The 20,723-nt window shown below is 44.6% G+C and overlaps 4 protein-coding genes across 8 annotated transcripts in view; 2 read left to right on the forward strand and 2 right to left on the reverse strand.

The window, feature by feature from the left end:
* Positions 1-1,437, forward strand: part of gnav1 (guanine nucleotide binding protein (G protein) alpha v1) — a 33,919-nt gene extending 32,482 nt beyond the window's left edge. For both annotated transcript variants that reach the window (XM_029689819.1, XM_029689818.1), the window contains exon 9: positions 189-1,437. In XM_029689819.1, coding sequence (XP_029545679.1) covers positions 189-379 — 191 coding nt within the window. In that variant the 3' untranslated portion in view covers positions 380-1,437. The remainder of the gene's footprint in view (positions 1-188) is intronic.
* Positions 1,438-2,722: 1,285 nt separating this feature from the next.
* On the reverse strand, positions 2,723-4,592 carry npb (neuropeptide B). Its single transcript, XM_029689820.1, has 2 exons — positions 3,976-4,592; positions 2,723-3,301 (listed from the first exon to the last, which is right to left on the reverse strand). Exons 1-2 carry the CDS (start codon positions 4,243-4,245, stop codon positions 3,173-3,175), a joined length of 399 nt encoding a protein of 132 aa, XP_029545680.1. The 5' UTR covers positions 4,246-4,592; the 3' UTR covers positions 2,723-3,172.
* Positions 4,593-6,056: 1,464 nt separating this feature from the next.
* On the reverse strand, positions 6,057-16,527 carry LOC115147563 (N-sulphoglucosamine sulphohydrolase; the record flags this gene model as incomplete). The annotated part of the gene is given in 11 exon segments (XM_029689815.1): positions 6,057-6,752; positions 7,044-7,145; positions 9,379-9,585; positions 10,245-10,401; positions 12,452-12,655; positions 13,550-13,631; positions 13,778-14,011; positions 14,888-14,973; positions 15,182-15,287; positions 15,951-16,111; positions 16,333-16,527. Coding segments are annotated over 11 exon segments (1,539 nt in total). The 3' UTR covers positions 6,057-6,643.
* A 196-nt stretch (positions 16,528-16,723) lies between these two features.
* slc26a11 (solute carrier family 26 member 11) overlaps positions 16,724-20,723 on the forward strand; it is a 24,116-nt gene continuing 20,116 nt past the window's right edge. For 3 of the 4 annotated variants that reach the window (XM_029689811.1, XM_029689812.1, XM_029689809.1), the window contains exons 1-3: positions 18,330-18,538; positions 18,782-18,947; positions 19,707-19,815. In XM_029689811.1, the coding sequence (XP_029545671.1) occupies positions 18,820-18,947; positions 19,707-19,815 (237 nt within the window). In that variant the 5' untranslated portion in view covers positions 18,330-18,538; positions 18,782-18,819. Of the gene's footprint in view, positions 16,997-18,319; positions 18,539-18,781; positions 18,948-19,706; positions 19,816-20,723 lie in introns of those variants that run through there. The other variant, XM_029689810.1, reaches the window with a different exon arrangement.

Below are 20,723 nucleotides of genomic sequence, written 5' to 3' on the forward strand. Positions count from 1 at the left end.
GTCTGTCTGTCTGTCTGTCTGTCTGTCTGTCTGTCTGTCTGTCTGTCTGTCTGTCTGTCTGTCTGTCTGTCTGTCTGTCTGTCTGTCTGTCTGTCTGTCTGTCTGTCTGTCTGTCTGTCTGTCTGTCTGTCTGTCTGTCTGTCTGTCTGTCTGTCTGTGTCTCCCTCCCTCCCTCCCTCCCTCCTCAGGCGCAGACTGTGACGTGGACGCTGCGGCCCGATACATCGCCGGAATGTTTGTGTCTCTCAACGCCACGCCCAGTAAACTCATCTACCACCACTTCACCACGGCAACGGACACCTCCAACGTACAGATTGTCTTCCAGGTCGTCATGGACACCATCATCAAAGAGAACCTAGAGGCCGTCTCTCTGCTGTGATTGGTTCTAAGAGTTCCTATGAGTTCTAACAGTTCCGATGGTGCTGGTTGGCTTCTGGACTCTGGGGTGAAGTTTCCCTCGGTACGGAGCTAGGCTCAGCTCCCCATCACCAAATCATAACCTTAAAGGGTCAATCAGCAGTTGCTACGTCCATTTTTGGAATTAACAACTGGCCCATTGATTCTTGAAGAATGTAACTTATAAATGCCTCGTGAGCTTAATTCAAAATATAAGCTTGTTTTACTCCAACGCTTGTAAACAACGTAAATGTAAACAAATAGCCTCAACATGGTTAACTAGAATGTTGATATCATGGATTGACAGTCTTTGCATCCATAGCTCTTGCTATGCATTTGAGAGAGGTTACAATTCTCCAGCCCCGTCCCTCAGCTTTTTACCAAAACGGGTGGGGAGTATGCTTTGTTATTGTTTCAACTGCTGATTGTCGCTTTAACCGTTAGCGGGGGAAATGGAAAACCGACCCAAGATCAGTGACTAGGGGCTACGTCACCCTACTCCGTTTTCCGGTTCCGGAAGAAAAGCGTTTTTAAGTGGACTTCATAGTGAAAGACCCCTCTGTTCAGTTCCTCTGGACTTTTTGGAATGAGGAGGAGGTCCATAGGAGAACATTTCACTTCCCTCTCCTTGTTTTTGTGAACAATCATGGACTATGGTAATATTTATTTGTGTTGTTGTTATGCAACCCTAATCAGAATATGAATAATACATTTTAATTCTTAACATACTTGTTATATTTCTTATTCATACCAGAGCTGCCTCAGCAGCTCATTGGAGGGACCCTGTAGATGGTAATGATAGGCTTCCTCTCAGCTTTGGTTGCTCGGTTACAGTCATCCGGCTAAATGCTCACTCAGCTTAGTGCATGTCTTAGTGTGTGTGTGGGCAGGCAGACGTGAGGATTTACCATTTGTCCGTTAGATGCGCGGGCAGTGTGGTACTGCGTGTTGAGGTGTGGAGTTATGGGTCACTCATCCATACAGACTGTGTGTGTGTGTGTTAAGGGGTTCACTCATCCAAATTGTGTGTGTGTGTGTGTGTGTGTGTGTGTGTGTGTGTGTGTGTGTGTGTGTGTGTGTGTGTGTGTGTGTGTGTGTGTGTGTGTGTGTGTGTGTGTGTGTGTGTGTGTGTGTGTTAAGGGGCTAGCTCATGCATACAGACTGTGTGTGTGTTATGCATATAGACTGTGTGTGTTTTCCTCCCATCCATCAATGCCGGTCACTCCTTAATGGGACAGAGATCACAGAAAACAACTGGCTTTATTTAACTGCAGTAAATCTCATCACTCTTGTGTCCTGCTCGCTCTCTTTTCCTCCCTCTTCCTCTCTCTTCCTCCCTCTTCCTCTCTCTTCCTCCCTCTCGCTCTCTCTTCCTCCCTCTCGCTCTCTCTTCCTCTCTCAAACACCTCTTCCTTTCTCTCTCCTCTTTTTCTTAATTTACATGTTTTATTCTGTCATTCATTTGGGGATTTTTGTCTAAGTTGCCCAAATGACAAGTATCTGTTGGAAGACTATTGCTATCAAACTATTTTCTAAGCATTTATGAGAAATAAAATCTTCTTACCATTATGTATTTATAAGAATCATTCCTAATTGTGCCCGTCTTGGGGGGGGGGGGTGCCTTTTTATGTAGACCTATGTAGTATTTAAATTCTGTTTTATATGATTTCTGTCATCTATTAAAATTTTTATCTTGAGTTTTTGGGTTGAGATTTGGATTCAGAATTGGATTATAATTCAGTCGATCTTGTGAAATAACTTGACCTTGGTGTCTTCAGATCAGTTGTCTATGCCAATTGAATAATTATTTGAATGTTTCGGAGTCGCCGTATCGTCATTTTTAGAAAGAAAACAAAGCAGATTTAAGCAATAAGGCCCGAGGGCGGTGTGGTATATGTGCAATATACCACGGCTTAGGGCTGTTCTTAATCACGACGCACTGCGGAGTGCCTTGATACAGCCCTTAGACATAGTATATTGGCCACAAACTCCTGAGGTGCCTTATTGCTATTATAAACTGGTTACCAATGTAATTAGAACAGTACTTTTTGTCATACTCATGGTATATTGTCTGATATACCATGGCTTTCAGCATTCAGGGCATTCAGTTTAGAATAGGCTATAGTGCAACTGACTGCAGAAAAATTTGCTTCAATGAGAAACACTGTCAGGATGAAAATACTGAAATATAAGGGATTTCTGTTGCTGAGGCTTCGAAATAGGCTAGGTCCTACTGCACAAAAGAACATCTTCATTTGTTTCCACAATGAATATGTAGCCTAGGCTACTATCAGTCAAGCATAAATACAAATGTACACCAATCAAATTAGCAATATTTGTTCATTTTAATAAAATAAATAAAAGTACTTTGACAGGTTCTGCTCAGCAGGCAACGATTTATGAACATTTAATAATGGCCTACATTAGGCAACGCAGGTAACCTACAAGGGTGAGGGTCGGCATAGGAATATAGGGGAGTGTGGGGGGGTTGACAAAAAATAGCTTTGTAGCCTAGTAACAACTTTCTCTCACACACAAACACACATTGCACTTCGGGTTTTTCGTTTTGTCTTTTTTGTTTTGTTTTACACCGCTAGTATTAAACAAACATTATTCATATCCGTTTTTTTATATATATATATAAATGATGAGAAAACATTCAATGTCATCATCAATCAACGGTCCTTCTTTTTCGCTCACGCTGCCTGCGTTCTTGCCCATCTGCCTCGCGGAAAGTCAACTGTTGTTGTTGGCGCCGGCGGGAGATTTGTTGGCCTCACGCGGCCAGGCAGTCCAGCGAGTCGAGCGAGAGGAACACGTCAGCCTTGCACTGGAACGTACTCGTCCCGTCCCGCAGCAGCTCGCAGCTCTTCAGGTTGGGAGAGATGTCTGTCACACAGATGGCCTGAGGGCGAGTTAAATGATGTTCAGTCATTAATTGTGGCAAATTAAAGTAGGCCTGTTTGGGGGAAATGTGCTGAAATGTAGAAAAATGGGTAAAAATTTTCAAGAAATGAAAATAATTTGTACTTCTTGTCACATTGAAATATAGACCGACTACTGAGACATGTTGTCTTGTCAAAGGTTGGTTTTAGTTCAGTTTTGTTTTTGTCACATTCAGGTTGCTATTTATAGGCTATTATTTAAGTAGGTCTAGCCTATAGTCTACAATGTATTTTATCGGGCATAAAGACTGCTAAAACGTTTTAATTTCTTTGTGACAGTAGGCAAGTTACGCGTCTCTTTGGTGCTAAAAGGACAGCGCCTTTTACTCAGTAGTCTGATATCTGGAGCGCTACTTCCTAGTCGATTCCAATTTATAGAATCTCACTTTTAAAATATGTTTAAACTTTTAAATGTGACTACGGCACTCCCCCCCCCCCCCCCCCCCCAAAATACATTATAACAATGGCAAAATTTGACAATGGCAATCAATTCACTTCATTAATTTGCGTGCAGGTAGGAAGAAATGTACTGTATTGTACCATATATAGGCCTAATAGGGCCTAACATACTCTCTTTGGGTACCATCTACCTTAGACTTTAATTCAATGATTTTACCTCCCAAATCACACTTACCATGTTTTTGAGCACGGGGGTCTGTCGGTTACCGTCAGTCACCAAGTTGTTCTCGGTGCCGGTGTTCTCCCCGCTGTCCATCACGGTTTCTTCTGACTCAGACCTCCGGATGTACGGGGACCTCCGGATCCCGGACAGCAGACCCGAGGCTCGGCCGACCGAGTGGTAGCTCGGTCCGGTGGACTGCTTGTACCACGCCTCGATAGGGTGGCACGAGATAAGCATGGAGATACCGACGCACACCACGGCGAATCTAACAGACCTCTCCATCTCGGGACGCTTTTTTACGCAGCTGGATGGAATGTTGGTTTGACGGTTGGTTGTGGTTCGGTTTTCGTCGGGATGTTTTTGGTTCTTCTGTTCTTGTCTTCTTCTCTGGTGAGCAGTAGCCTAGGTTACCAATATCAACTGACGTTCTTGTTGGCCGGTTCTTCCGTTGGTTGTGTGTTCTCGAATGTTGTGGCCGTTTATATAGGCGCGCGGCACGATCGTGACCTGTCGATTGGATCAGAAGGATTCAATGATTCATCTTTACGCACGCAGATGAACAATCCAATCCGGATTTATGCGTTTTCTCTTTCCCCCTGTGTTTGGGGAGGTAGGGGGAGGTTGACATAGTGACATCACACCGATCCTCATAATCTGTTTCTTGAGAAAACTCGAAAGTAAATTACGTTTATTGGCATATGGCTGGAATATCGTCATGAATGGTCCAACTTCAGATGCTTCAACTTTACAGAACTGGGAGAGAAAGAGAGACAGTCCACTGAGTGGATTAGTGAATGTGTTCAAATGCTCGTAAATTATAGGCTATCCTAAAAAGCCCACGTTTTCAGTTAGCTTGTTAGTTTATCCTTCGGTAGAACTCCGTACCTCCACAACAGTGTAAATAAGATCCCCATGTTTAGATAACAGCCTATATAACCAATGAATGGTGTGGCTGCTGAACAAGTTGAGACTAAATGACTTGGTATTACCTTAGATTGTAAACTGTCATGGTCAAAACATATAGATTCAATGGTTGTAAAGATGGGGAGAGGTCTGACCGTAATAAAGAAAGCTCTGCTTTTACGACACCTCACTCAAAAAGCAAGTGTAGGCTCTAGTTTAGTCTTGATTATTGCCCAGTCGTGTGGTCAAGCTGCAGCTGGCCCAGAACAGAGCGGCACGTCTTGCTCTTCATTGTAATCAGGGGGCTCAATTTACTCAAACCCACTAGACATGTCACCAGGGGTCTTTGGTTTTACAGTCCCCAAATCCAGAACAAATTCAAGAAAGCGTACAGTATTATATAGAGACATTTTTGAATGGAACTCCCATCTCGTATTGCTTAAATGAACAGCAAACCTGGTTTCAGAAAACAGATAAAGCAACACCTCAAGGCACAACGCCTCTCCTCTGTTTGGGTGTATGTATTGATATTTAGGCTACATGTGCCTTTTAAAAAAAATGTATGTAGTTCTGTCCTTGTCTATTACTGTTCTGTATTATGTCATGTTTCATGTTCTGTTGTAGACCCCAGGTAAGAGTAGCTGAAGCTATCGCAACAGCTAATGGGGATCATAATAAAATACCAAATATCACCTTGTCGCCCGCCCATACATGACCAAATGGCTCCAAACGCAGAGGCTCCATTAACCTAGATAACTTTTTTTTTAACTTAAAAGTGCTGATCAAAGGCCATCTCCAATATCGGAGAGCAGATTATCAATAATCTGACCATATAACGCTAATGGAACTGAGTAGTCTATGATTTAAAACGAATCGATTAATCAAATTGCCTGTGGTTCTTGTGATTCAGCCAGATCTGATGGTAGCCGACTTGTTGTGTGATCTACATGCAACAGGCTGATATAATATAGCCTAGAAACAATCCTAGCAAGCCAGCTGCTTGGAATAAAAAGGTCTGTAAATAAAACAGAACATTTCTGTTTCCTTCTTACATTTCCCTTCATCCCATCCCCAAATATAAGTTTGATACCAAAGAGAGAGACTTTAAACTGTGATGCTCCAACTAGTTCATATAACTATATCAGCTTTTAAGAACTTAAATACTGATGCCATTATTATGAACAAAATTATTAACAGGAGAAGCAAGAAAACTTTATTTTACAAAATACATAAAATCTCAACATCTAGATGTTGTCAAACTGAAATCATACAAAACATACATTGTATGAAACCCAGTACATTTGCACTGAAGCTATACCACATTTGTTTTTTGTTTTTCAGCCATAAATGGTCATCATAATCATAACCAATAGTTCTTCCTGTTCAGGTCACGAGGTGGTTTCTGGTCAAAACTCCTGGCCCTATAGTCATAACTCATGGGTTATAACTCGCATTAAAATAAAGACAGTTGTGGCTGCACAGAATCCCCAAGTACCTCTTTAATGGCCACATGTACTCTTAACCTCTACCTGTTACAGCCACAAAAGGATGGGCCATCGCAGGAGCCGGATTCCTCTCCATCTTACTTCCTAGATTCCTTCTTTCTAGGGAGATGTTCCTGGCCACTGTGATTCTTCTTCTGCATTGATTGCTCTGTGGAGGTTCAGGCCAGCTAACTGTGAAGCACATTGTGACTACTGCTGATGTTAAAAGGGCTTTATAAAATAAATATGATTGATTGTGGATCAATCATGGTCCAGTTGTGGTCTAGTTTCGGTCAGACTCCGTTGTAGAGCGGTCGACAGTGTGGTTCCAGTTTGTCCTCCAGCACAGCGTCTGGTCCACAGACCCAAGGATCCCCAGTTTCCCACTGCCACTTCAGCAGCCTGGCAACATAACATTAGGAAATAAATAAGATAACAGATAAGATATAACATAAGAAATACCCCCAAGGGGAAAATGGTTTGGCTTTCTCGAAATTCTCAAGTTTTCCTGAAATGTTTGAAGGATTCCATATTTCTTGCTTATTCCATCCTGATTTGGGGAATCTTCCAACCCCGATTTCTGGAAAACCTGGGAATTTTGGGAAAGTTACCGGAATTTTGCAACCCTGCATAATATCCATATCGATATACAATAATCGATCCATAATATCCCTATAGAACAGTGATACTAACCTGTGTCTGAGGCTCTCCAGGACCGGGGCGAGAGCCGGGTCCCCAGCCAGGTTCACAGTCTCCTCTGGGTCCGACCGCAAGTCAAAAAGCTCCCAGCGGTCCCTGTAGTAGTCATAGAAAGATGTTTTGCCAGGGTTAGAGGTTCCAAGCCCATTCTATCAATTATATATCTATGGTGGTATCATAGATATAGAACCCTTTATTTTATATTGTATAGTTTTTATATTGTATAGCTTTTATATTGTTTATAGACTCCAATGCTTTATATTGTATAGCTTTTATATTGTTTATAGACTCCAATGCTTTATATTGTATAGTTTTTATATTGTATAGTTTAATTTCTATGGTAATGAAGATAGTATAGCAACAGTAGTACCGCTACATAATAGAGAATAATTAAGCAAATACAATAAAGGCCCAAAGGTGTGTGGTCTATTGACATATTCCACAACCCCCCTGAGGTGCCTTATTGCTATTATAAACTGGTTACCAACATAAATTGAAAAGTAAACAAGTATTTTTGCACAACCGTGGTATATTTAAGCAATAAGGCACGAGGGGGTGTGGTATATGGCCAATATACCTCGGCTAACGGCTGTTCTTATGCACGACGCATAAATAAAAATCCTCAATCTACACACAATACCCGTAATGACAAAGCGAAAACAGGTTTTTAGAAATGTTTGCAAATTTATTACAAATAAAAAACAGATACCTTACTTACATAATTATTCAGAACCTTTGCTATGAGACTCAAAATTGTGCTCAGTTCCATTCTGTTTCCATTGATCATCCTTGAGATGTTTCTACAACTTGATTGGAGTCCACCTGTGGTAAATTCAATTGATTGGACATGATTTGGAAAGGCACACACCTGTCTATATAAGGTCCCACAGTTGACAGTGCATGTCATAGCAAAAACCAAGCCATGAGGTTGAAGAAATTGTCCGTAGAGTTTCAAGACAGGATTGTGTCGGAGCACAGATCTGGGGAAGGGTACCAAAACATTTATGCAGCATTGATGGTCCCCAAGAACAGTGGCCTCCATCATTCTTAAATGGAAGAAGTGTGGAACCACCTAGACTCTTCCTAGATCTGGCCGCCCGGCCAAACTGAGCAATCGGGGGAAAAGGGCCTAAGTCAGGGAGGTGACCAAGAACCCAATGGTCACTCTGACAGAGCTCCATAGTTCCTCTGTGGAGATGGGAGAACCTTCCAGTGGGACAACCATCTCTGCAGCACTCCACCAATCAGGCCTTTATGAGTAAATGGTCTGAATACTTATGTAAATGTAATATTTCTGTTTTTTTATTCACAAACATGTCTAAAAACCTGTTTTTGCTTTATCATCATGGTTTTGTGTGTAGATTGATGAGAACCCCCCCCCAATTTCATCAATTTTAGAATAAGGCTGTAACGTAACAAAATGTGGAAAAAGTCAAGGGATCTGAATACTTTCCGAACGCACTGTACATACGGCTGAAATGTTGTTTCAGCCAATCAGCATCCAGGACCCAAAGTTCCCGGTTTATAGTCTAGTATTATAGTGTTCGGTGTATCGGTCTAAGCTCCTGACTCCGAACCACACACGCCACCTCAGCGACGGGGGTTCTCTGGGGTTTCTACACCCCTCTCTATGTCTATCTCCCTATCTGTAATTACATCTGTCCTCTCTAAACTCAGATACATAAAGGGATCTCCTTCAAAAAGTACCTGTAGTAGTATTGTTGCAGGGAGGGTCTTGAACCAGCCTGTGGGCCGCCTGGCCAGGGTGTTATTCAGATATATAGTATAATAGTGTATAATATAGTATAATATAATAGTGTATATAATAGTATTATAACAGTACCTGTAGTAGTATTGTTGCAGGGAGGGTCTTGAACCAGCCTGTGGGCCGCCTGGCCAGAGTGTTATTCAGATATATAGTATAATAGTGTATAATATAGTATAATATAATAGTGTATAATATAATAGTGTATATAATAGTACCTGTAGTAGTATTGTTGCAGGGTCTTGAACCAGCCTGTGGGCCGCCCGGCCAGGGTGTTATTCAGATATAATATAGTATAATAGTGTATAATAATAGTGTATAATATAGTATAATAGTGTGTAATAGTGTATAATATAATAGTGTATAATATAGTATAATAGTGTATATAGTATTATAACAGTACCTGTAGTAGTATTGTTGCAGGGTCTTGAACCAGCCTGTGGGCCGCCAGGCCAGGGTGTTATTCAGATATATAGTATAATAGTGTATAATATAATAGTGTTTAATATAGTGTAATAGTGTATAATATAATAGTGTATAATATAATAGTGTATATAATAGTACCTGTAGTAGTATTGTTGCAGGGTCTTGAACCAGCCTGTGGGCCGCTCGGCCAGGGTGTTATTCAGCAGGTCCTGGAAGGTGGGAGAGACATAGAAGTCCTGGTCTATGGGGAAGGGCATGCGGTAGTGGAGGTTGTGGAGCAGGCGGTACGCCCCCTGGTGGATGGAGCGGATAGGGTAGTACATGGTCACCTCATGGAGGGACTGGCTGCCGTAGACAGTGTGGAAGAACAAAGAAGACATAAATAATCCAAAGTACAATGTAGTAATGAGTAATTACAATACTTGTTAGACTGAAATAATAATTAAACAGTAATACGGACCCTGTAATGTAAAGTGTTACCTAATACACACAAATAAAGAAAGAAATTCACACTATGGGCCAGTTTCCCAGACACAGATTCTAACTAGTCCTGAACTAAAAATCATTCTCAATGGAGAATCTGCATGGAACATGCTGTTCAGTCCAGGACTACAGTAGGTATAATCACAGTGTCTGGGAAACCACCCAATATATAGTCTCAGTGGTTTACTGGTTATAACACCAACATCTAACACACCGTGCCTTCCTTCCTTTGTACCTGGCGTAGACGGTGTGCCAGGCGGAGGGGGTGGGTTTTACCTGGCGTAGACGGTGTGCCAGGCGGCGGGGGAGGGTTTTACCTGGCGTAGACGGTGTGCCAGGCGGCGGGGGAGGGTTTTACCTGGCGTAGACGGTGTGCCAGGCGGAGGGGTGGGTTTTACCTGGTGTAGACGGTGTGCCAGGCGGCGGGGGAGGGTTTTACCTGGCGTAGACGGTGTGCCAGGCGGCGGGGGAGGGTTTTACCTGGTGTAGACGGTGTGCCAGGCGGCGGGGGAGGGTTTTACCTGGCGTAGACGGTGTGCCAGGCGGCGGGTGAGGGTTCGGAGACGAGGGCAGGGAGGAGGGAGCGGCCTGTGAGGCTGACAGGGGTGGTGGGGGTGCCCGGGAGGCAGTATGAGGGGTATGGGATGGAGAACCAGTCCAGTAAGGTGGGGGTGATGTCTGGAGGGAGAGAAAGATGGTTAGGTTCTATCACAATTTATCTTCCTGTGACTTCTCACATCCAATTTCCTTGCCTCCTTAAAGCACATTGAAGGAGAACATCCAAGGTTTTCCCTCTCTGAACTTCTCCACCAATGGGCTTTGAGAAAGAGGAGAGAGAGGATGTGAGGAATCGTGGAAAGGCAAATTGAGATTTAAACATAGTGGTTAAATTACTTTTAAAATCCTTCCTTCCTCCTTTCCTTGGTGACTCCCTAACATATACTGTAGAAGGGTAGTTATGTCTCCCCCTAATGGTAACACAGTGGTATTACACACATGCATCAAGAAATACATCCACACATCCATTAATTAATTCTCCCCAGCTATTATCAGTCAATCCACCAATACCTTCTTCCCTCCTCCCTTTTCCTCTCTCTCCCTCCCTCCCTCTCTCCCTCCCTCCAACCACCATTCTCTCACACTCCCTCCCTCCTCTCTCTCTCCCTCCCTCCAACCACCATTCTCTCTCCCTCCCTCCAACCACCATTCTCTCACACTCCCTCCAACCATAATTCTCTCTCCCTCCCTCCAACCATCATTCTCTCTCCCTCCCTCCAACCACCATTCTCTCACACTCCCTCCAACCATCATTCTCTCTCCCTCCCTCCAACCACCATTCTCTCACACTCCCTCCAACCATCATTCTCTCTCCCTCCCTCCAACCATCATTCTCCCTCCCTCCCTCCAACCATCATTCTCCCTCCCTCCAACCATCATTCTCTCTCCCTCCCTCCAACCACCATTCTCTCACACTCCCTCCAACCACCATTCTCTCACACTCCCTCCAACCACCATTCTCTCACACTCCCTCCAACCACCATTCTCTCTCCCTCCCTCCAACCACCATTCTCTCTCCCTCCCTCCAACCATCATTCTCTCTCTCTCCCTCCCTCCAACCATCATTCTCTCTCCCTCCCTCCAACCATCATTCTCTCAACCTGACGTAGGCCTGGCTGCTCTGCCCACATCTTTCTCTGTGTTCAGGAGCTGACACCAACAGAGGTAGGTTCCCTCCTTCCCTCACCCAGTAGACTGACGTAGGCCTGGCTGGTCCCTCCCTCCCCTCTCTCTCTCCCAGTAGACTGACGTAGGCCTGGCTGGTCCCTCCCTCCCTCTCTCCCAGTAGACTGACGTAGGCCTGGCTGGTCCCTCCCTCCCTCTCTCCCAGTAGACTGACGTAGGCCTGGCTGGTCCCTCCCTCCCTCTCTCCCAGTAGACTGACGTAGGCCTGGCTGGTCCCTCCCTCCCTCTCACCCAGTAGACTGACGTAGGCCTGGCTGGTCCCTCCCTCCCTCTCACCCTCCCTCTCACCCAGTAGACTGACGTAGGCCTGGCTGGTCCCTCCCTCCCTCTCTCCCAGTAGACTGACGTAGGCCTGGCTGGTCCCTCCCTCCCTCTCACCCTCCCTCTCACCCGGTAGACTGACGTAGGCCAGGCTGGTCCCTCCCACCTGCTCCCCCTCTCCCCCTCCCTCTCACCCAGTAGACTGACGTAGGCCTGGCTGGTCCCTCCCTCCTGCTCCCCCTCTCTCCCTCCCTCTCACCCAGTAGACTGACGTAGGCCTGGCTGGTCCCTCCCGCCTGCTCCCCCTCTCTCCCTCCCTCTCACCCAGTAGACTGACGTAGGCCTGGCTGGTCCCTCCCTCCTGCTCCCCCTCTCTCCCTCCCTCTCACCCAGTAGACTGACGTAGGCCTGGCTGGTCCCTCCCTCCTGCTCCCCCTCTCTCCCTCCCTCTCACCCAGTAGACTGACGTAGGCCTGGCTGGTCCCTCCCTTCCTGCTCCCCCTCTCTCCCTCCCTCTCACCCAGTAGACTGACGTAGGCCAGGCTGGTCCCTCCCTCCCTCTCACCCAGTAGACTGACGTAGGCCAGGCTGGTCTCTCCCTCCCTCTCTCCCAGTAGACTGACGTAGGCCTGGCTGGTCCCTCTCTCCCTCCCTCTCACCCAGTAGACTGACGTAGGCCAGGCTGGTCCCTCCCACCTGCTCCCCCTCTCTCCCTCCCTCTCACCCAGTAGACTGACGTAGGCCTGGCTGGTCCCTCCCCATCTCTCCCTGTGTTCAGGTGATGACACCAACATGGGTTCTGCGGTGCCTGATCCGTACAGGTTGGTGCGTCCGTTGGGGAAAGGGATACCGTTATCAGAGCTGTAGATCACCAAGGTGTCATTCTCATAACCAGCCTCCCTCAACTCAGCCAGCACCAGACCAATACCTATGGAAGACAGTAGAGGATACGTGGTGAACAGTGCCCCATGGTGGCGGTGGGGTTATGGTATGGGCAGGGATAAGCTACGGACACCGAACACAATAGCATTTTATCGATGGCAATTTGAATGCACAGAGATACCGTGACGAGATCCTGAGGCCCATTGTTTTTAATGTAATGTGACCAACAGGTGCACATCTACATTCCCAGTCATGTGAAATCCATAGATTAGGACCTAATGAAATTATATCAACCGACTGGTTTCCTTATATGAACTGTAACTCAGACAAAATCTTTCAAATTGTTGCATGTTGCGTTTATTTTTATTCAGTATAGTATGTGAAATGTAGAAAACAGAGCTCTGAATGGGTCATGTGATGAGCGATTGCGCTGACTCCCACCATTAGATCATTTTGGTACAGTGTGTCAATTTATCTGATTATCAGCTGTTGTCAAACACGTGAGTCGGGAAAAGACGAGTGAATTCTACTAGATCAAACGCCGAAATGAGTATGCAGTTTAAGTATGTAGTACGCTAGTGTGGGTATTCAGACACGGCCATGGAAGGATTAATGGTGTAGAACCAGACTAATACCTACAGCGGAGAAGTTTACTTGTCATGTATTAGCTATGTAATAAATAAGATATCTAATATACATCTGTGTGTGTTCTAGCATGCATGTGTCGGTGTGTGTTCCTCTCTCTATTCATGTCGGTGTGTGTGTGTGTTCCTCTCTCTATTCATGTCGGTGTGTGTGTGTGTTCCTCTCTCTATTCATGTCGGTGTGTGTGTGTGTTCCTCTCTCTATTCATATCGGTGTGTGTGTGTTCCTCTATTCATATCGGTGTGTGTGTTCCTCTCTCTATTCATGTCGATGTGTGTGTTCTTCCTCCTCTTACCCTGGTCCAGTCTGCTAACTGTAGTGTACTGGGCAGCCAAATCAGCTCTCGCTACAGGGGTGTCTGGGACGAAGTGGGGCACCTGGGTAAGTGTTATATTACATATGATATTATATTCAATGAAATAATTAATGATAGTACTCTCAAGTTGCAGGTGGAAAGTGATATACTGTCTTAGAATAGATTAGAGTAGAACAGAGTACAACAGAACCAGCACCAAATCCTTACCTTGACTTGGTCTGGGGTGTAGTATTCTGGCTTCCAATCTGGAATCCTCCCCATTCCCCTCTGGCCGTTCCCAAACTTCTCACAGAATGCTCCGTACTGTGGTTGGGAATGTCCACAGCGGTGGGTGTCATGGAACGCTACATACAAGAAGAATGGTCTCTCTTCCTCTTCCTTTCTCTGGGTCTGGAAGAACTTCCTGACCAGTAGTTTGATCCGGGTGATATTCCGACCCACCTAGTAGTAATAGCAGTAGTAGTAGCAGCAGTAGTAGTAGCAGTAGTAGTAGCAGCAGTAGTAGTAGCAGCAGTAGTAGTAGTAGTAGTAGTAGTAGTAGTAGTAGTAGTAGTAGTAGCAGCAGTAGCAGTAGTAGTAGCAGTAGTAGTAGCAGCAGTAGTTGTAGTAGTTGTAGTAGTAATAGTTGTAGTAGTAGCAGCAGTAGTTGTAGTAGTAGCAGCAGTAGTTGTAGTAGTAGCAGCAGTAGTTGTAGTAGTAGCAGCAGTAGTTGTAGCAGCAGTAGTTGTAGTAGTAGCAGCAGTAGTAGTAGTAGTAATAGTAGTAGTAGTAGTAGCAGTAGTAGTAGTAGTAGCAGTAGTAGCAGTAGTAGCAGTAGTAGTAGTAGTAGCAGTAGTAGCAGTAGTAGCAGTAGTAGTAGTAGTAGTAGTAGCAGTAGTAGTAGTAGCAGTAGTAGCAGTAGTAGCAGTAGTAGTAGTAGTAGCAGCAGTAGTAGTAGTAGTAGCAGTAGTAGCAGTAGTAGTAGCAGTAGTAGTAGTAGTAGCAGTAGTAGTAGTAGTAGCAGCAGTAGTAGCAGTAGTAGTAGTAGTAGCAGTAGTAGCAGTAGTAGTAGTAGTAGTAGTAGTAGTAGTAGCAGCAGCAGTAGTTGTAGTAGCAGCAGCAGTAGTTGTAATAGTAGTAGTAGTAGTTGTAGTAGTAGCAGCAGTAGTAGTAATAGTAGTAGTAGTAGCAGCAGTAGTACATTTTGTTTGAGCTGATTAAATGTTTATTAATTATACACCAATTTACAATCATAAATTGTCATAAAATAATAAGATCCTAAAATAGCATAATAACGCTAAACAAACAATATATAAAATAATGCTTTAATAATTCTACCTGAAGTACAGAGTTGTTTTCCTCTGTGTATGCGAAGTCAAAGGGATAGACAGGGCCAGGGCCTACGTGTTTCTTCCCAATTATCCCTGTATGGAGGAGGAATAGGGAAACTGGTACTCTGGTACACTCCATCAAAACACACATGTACGCACGCGTGTGTGTGCGTATGTGTGATGATGAGTATGTGTTATCTACCTGTGTGTGTGTGTGTGTGTAAGGTCTTGGCAATGCTAAGGGTGGGTGGGTGGGTGCCTGTGTGATGATGAGTGTGAAGGGTGAATGTGTGTTACCTACCTGTGCGTATGTTAGCTTGGCCCAGCAGTAGAGGTAGGCTTTGTACTCCGTCAAACGAGTTGAAGTGATGGACTCCCTGGTGCAGGCCGTACATACCATTCTGATGCTGAGGACAGAGGAACACGGGAAAACAAAATGGATGAATATTAGACCTGCCCTGGAAGGCAACCTATTCCCTATATAGCCTTCCCTGTAGCTCACTTGGTAGAGCATGGTGTTTGCAACGCCAGGGTTGTGGGTTCGATTCCCACGGGGGGCCAGGCCAGCAAAAAAATTTATGAAATGTAAGTCGCTCTGGATAAGATGACTAAAAATGTAAAATGTACATTGTTGATAGCCTTCCCTGTAGCTCAGTTGGTAGAGCATGGTGTTTGCAACACCAGGGTTGTGGGTTCGTTTCCCACGGGGGGCCAGCACAGGAAAAAAAAAAAATTATGAAATGTATGCATTCACTACTGTAAGTCGCTCTGGATAAGAGCGTCTGCTAAATGACTAAAATGTAAATGTAAATGTATATGGCTCTGGTCAAAAGTAGTGCACTGTATAGGGTATAGTGTTCCATCTGGGATGTACCCACTTTATGTTGCTGTATGCATCATGAAGAAAAATTACAATAGGAGTCTGTACCAAAGGGCACCCTGTTATTTAGTACACTACTTTTGACCAGGACCCATAAGGAGGAGGTGAACACACACCACACACACACTTTTTCCTCTCTCGCTCTTGCTTTCTCTGTCTATACACACACAAGAAACACACACACACCTACCTGCGGCAGGCCTGTCAGTATGGTGGATCGGCTGGGAGAACAGCTACTAACGGAGGTGAAGGCATTCTGGAACACCAGGCTGCGTCGACCCAGGGCGGCTAGGTGAGGCGTACGGACCACGGTGTTGTTATAGACCGACGTCTCGAAGCCTGCGTCGTCCGCTGAGAGAGCGAGGGAGGAAGGGAGTGGGGGAGTGGAGAGAGAGTGAAGGGGAGGGGGGGGGGGGTGAAATGTGTAGACCTAGTAGCTAAGTAGATCAACTGATGTCAAAAACTCACAAATATATCTGATCGAACTCATTGATAAGTGACACGCAGTGACAACACGGATCTTTGATGAAAGCAACTGCAGTTAATATAACCCAAAGCATAAAGAGACTTACCGATAACAAGAAGAACATTTCTCTTCTTGCACTCTCCAACACAGCATATTACCGCCAGCAACAAAACTAACACATTATGACCAACGGCCATATCCGTCTCATAAAGTTCAAAATCATAAACACAACCTTTTCAGTTGCAGTAAATTGCAAAGTCCACTTTTTAAGAAAATATAGCATCAGCTCTATAAAGCTTATCTCAAACACTACCGTCAAAATGTTTGTTTGACATTATTGACATATTCTACATTGAAGTAAGCATATCCGCTATTATTACTCTCGCAATAATCAATATTTTGTTTTCTCTTTATCAAAGAAACTGCAGTGTGAAAATCAATTTGATCTACTCCCGGAAGCAGCGCAAACACAGCTTTTCAAACCCCGCCCACTTTGGTCACATGATCGTGATCACATGAGGCGGAGTGTTTAAGTTTTGCCGGAGAAGAGTGGACGCAACGGAAGTCGCTCTTTTTTTCTTGCTCAGCGCAAGTGACATTTAGGGAAGGTGGTTTGTGGATCAGCACAAGTTACATTTAAGGGAAGTGGTTTTGAAGTAACTGCAGTGATTATGTTGCTGACCTCGCTTAGTTGCTGCGGTCAGGAAACGAAAGAACAGATGTATTGTGATTGAAGAACACAGGCGTTTCATAAAGAATAGAACGCCTGGTTTGTCTATTTAAGTAATTAATTCTGTGTCCATTCCACTGGATTATTTTATTACCAGTAAGTATTTGCCTGTCCAGTATGCGTGTCCGTGTATCTGTCTGTACAGTGTATCTGTCTGTGTGTCTGTACAGTGTATCTGTCTGTGTGTCTGTACAGTGTATCTGTCTGTACAGTGTGTGTGTGTGTGCCTGCCTGCCTGAGGCCTGAGCAGCTATGAAAATGACTGTGGACCCAATGACATTTAAAACTGTATGAGACCAGAAAGCAAATTGTAAAGTAGATCTTCAACAAAATTGTCATGTGATTGTGGCTAGCCAGTGTCAATTACATTTGCCAGCCAGCGCCATAGCCATATATTCTAAATGGGATGTGGTGGGTTGACATGGTAATACCATAGCCGTATATTCTAAATGGGATGTGGTGGGTTGACATGGTAATACCATAGCCGTATATTCTAAATGGGATGTGGTGGGTTGGCATGGTAATACCATAGCCGTATATTCTAAATGGGATGTGGTGGGTTGACATGGTAATACCATAGCCGTATATTCTAAATGGGATGTGGTGGGTTGGCATGGTAATACCATAGCCATATATTCTAAATGGGATGTGGTGGGTTGATATGGTAATACCATAGCCATATATTCTAAATGGGATGGGGTGGGTTGGCATGGTGATACCATAGCCATAGACTGTAAATGGAGTTGGTTGGCATGGTGATAGTTAAATCAATCTGCGTATGTTAGGCTGTATATGTTCTTTTGCCTCGACTGAATTTAGAAACTATATATTCAATAAATAAGTGAGCCAAAAATATTTTGCTCATGCTCTGTTGGCAGTACAGTAGAACTCATGAAAGTAGAGTACAGTATACTGACTGATAAATGCACGTAGCTCACAGTCTAGTTCATCTTGGTTGGCACCCTGATATAAATCTCACACTTGTGGGTAGGATTTTAATAGTTAAAGGAAAACCACCCAAAAACGACCCTTTGGTACAGTATTTGTTTCATTAGTCCATTGTTGACATAGTCCCAACATGTTTTGCTAGTCAGCAATCCAATTTTTAAGATAAGCAACTTTCAAAATACAGACATCATCACCATATGATGCCGAATACGTCATACGGGGATGATTTCTGTATTTTGCAAGTAGCTTATCTTGAAAACTCGATTGCTGACAAGCAAAACCATTTTCCTTTAAGTCTGTCAGGAGACTACAGTCTACAGTATGTCCTCTATTTTACTATCTTTGTCTTTGTTCTTTATTGGCTTTTATTGCTGGATTTAATTGACCACTTTTCTACTTTCTATCTGTTCTTTTATCACAGTGAGTACACCAGTAATTCCAAAAATGGAATGGAGACGCACTGGGAGGATCTTGCCTTTCTGGATCCTAGAATGATTTGAGATCTGACGGTTCTGGGAGCGTTGGTGATTCTCTGCTCTCTTGGTGTTTTGTCTTTTACCTGCCTAGTTGGAGTGTGAAGACGTGGATGTCATATTATAGTCTAGTTTGAACCTCACCCACCCTGAGGACTGAGGTAAGCAAACACAACCTACCTGGCCTACTGCTGCCACCTACAGTACCTTCCTGGTTTTGCCTGTTTGTGTGTCTATGGAATGGTGACATTGGATTGGTTTTCTTGTGTGTGTGTGTACTGTAGTCTGTCTGCTTGTCAGCACTTTGTGTGTGTCTGCCTGTCTGTCTGTGACTCTGCTCTCTGTCTGCATTAACATCTCTCCGCCTCCTCTCCATCTCATGTTCGCCCCTTCACCAACTACAGACCCTCCTCTGTCCTGTTCCGTTCTGGTTCCAGGCAACATGATGGAGCCCCTGGTGGACCGGCCCGGGCCTCAGATTGGAAGGTCCTCTCTGGGGGAGAGAATGGCTTCCTGCTGCTCCTACAGAACCCTCCAGGCCTGGCTCCCCATCCTCACCTGGTTACCCAAGTAGGTGTCCCACCCTCATCTCTTTCTCTGGCGATGAGAGACAAAGGCTGCCCAGCTAGCACACAATGTTCTGAGAACCATGTGTTTCTTAGGCGGAAACGTCAGTACTTCAGCATTACGTTTTCTACAGGTTTCCTCGTGGTTCTATTTAAAGTCATGTTCTCAGAACATTAAGAAAACCTTCCATAAAAACCACAAGAAAACATTAAAGTTCAAAGAACGTTCTAAGAATGTTATTTAAAAACATATACATTCCGTTCTCAGCGTCAACAAAACTCTATCCTTTATCTTTTTACCATGTTCAGTTGTTGGCCGTGCCCACTAATTGGCCAAACCTGATCTTAATGAGTGGTTAATTACTTTGATATGGGGTCTAAATTAACTAAAATGAACAGCTTTGTAAGAGTTAATAAAACATGGCATGCTAGCTGCATCCTGGTGGCGCAGTGGACTAATTCCATGGATAGAGAACAGAAGATCATAGATTTGAATCTCACTGACGCCTTGCCATCATAAAAAAGAAATGTATTTGCATGATTGATACTTGGGACACATGGAAATTCATATGCTTATCTGTGCTGGGAGTTCAGAACAGTTAACCCAAACTAAACTAGCAGGGTTATTAAAAGTCTTATTGAAGCATGTTCTCCGAACGTTATTTATTTACTTTCAAATATGTCTTGGTCTCTGTCTCTCTCTCTTTCAATCTAAATCCTTGGGATGCTAACACAAGTCTTTCTGTGTTTTCTCCACTTCCAGGTACAGGCTGAGCTGGCTCCAGATGGACCTGATAGCAGGTCTCACTGTGGGTCTAACCACCGTACCACAGGCCCTGGCTTATGCTGAGGTGGCCGGCCTACCTGTGCAGGTGAGAGATCCGATGGATCACAGTTCATAGGCCTGAGTGTCTATAGACCATAGTCTGTACAGTTGAGAGGGAGGGGCTGGGGGCAGGGTTTTTCTGTACAGGTGAGAGGGAGGGACTGGGGGCGGGGTTTATCTGTACAGTTGAGAGGGAGGGGCTGGGGGCGGGGTTTTTCTGTACAGTTGAGGGAGGGGCTGGGGGCAGGGTTTGTCTGTACAGGTGAGTGGGAGGAGCCAGGGGCAAGGGTTTGTCTGTACAGGTGAGAGGGAGGGACTGGGGGCGGGGTTTATCTGTACAGGTGAGAGGGAGGGACTGGGGGCAGGGTTTATCTGTACAGGTGAGAGGGAGGAGCCAGGGTTAAATAGTTAGGCCTACCTGTACTGGTGAGTGGTAGTAGAAGTACCTGCTATATCTCTGGGACAAGGCCTCTCACGCCAGAAGGATCACATGCTGTTTCTAGTGTTGTATTGCTAAACGTTTGGCACACCTGTTGTTACATTTTCCAACCCCTCACTGTAAGCATAGTTGAGTGTAATGTTGAACATGTTATTGGATCATATAGCTTTATAGACCTCAGTGTGTATCCCAAATGGCACCCTATTCCCTATATAGTGCACTACTTTTGACCGGAGCCCTATGGGGCAATGAATAGTTTAGGGAATAGGGACACAGTTGGGACACAGTTCATAGGCCTGAGTGTCTATAGACCGTAGTCATCATGTCCTCTCATGTTTTAGTACACTACAGCTTTACCTTGGGGATTCTTTTACCTGTTACCTGACATGGCACTCTTCTCCCTCCATTTTCTCCTACAATCCCCCTCACTTCTCCTCTACTCTTTATTTTTGTTTCCTACCCAGCTCTCTCTCTGTCTCTCTCTGTCTCTCTCTCTCTGTCTCTCTCTCTCTGTC

The sequence above is a fragment of the Salmo trutta genome, chromosome 14, assembly GCF_901001165.1.
Source record: "Salmo trutta chromosome 14, fSalTru1.1, whole genome shotgun sequence".
NCBI classification, from domain to species: domain Eukaryota; kingdom Metazoa; phylum Chordata; class Actinopteri; order Salmoniformes; family Salmonidae; genus Salmo; species Salmo trutta.

Coding starts and splice junctions, on each gene's coding strand:
- npb (XM_029689820.1), bottom strand. CDS start 4,245: ATGGAGAGGTCTGTTAGATTCGCCGTGGTGTGCGTCGGTATCTCCATG. Junction 3,302..3,975: donor CCCCCGTGCTCAAAAACATG/GTAAGTGTGATT, acceptor ACTCGCCCTCAG/GCCATCTGTGTGACAGACAT.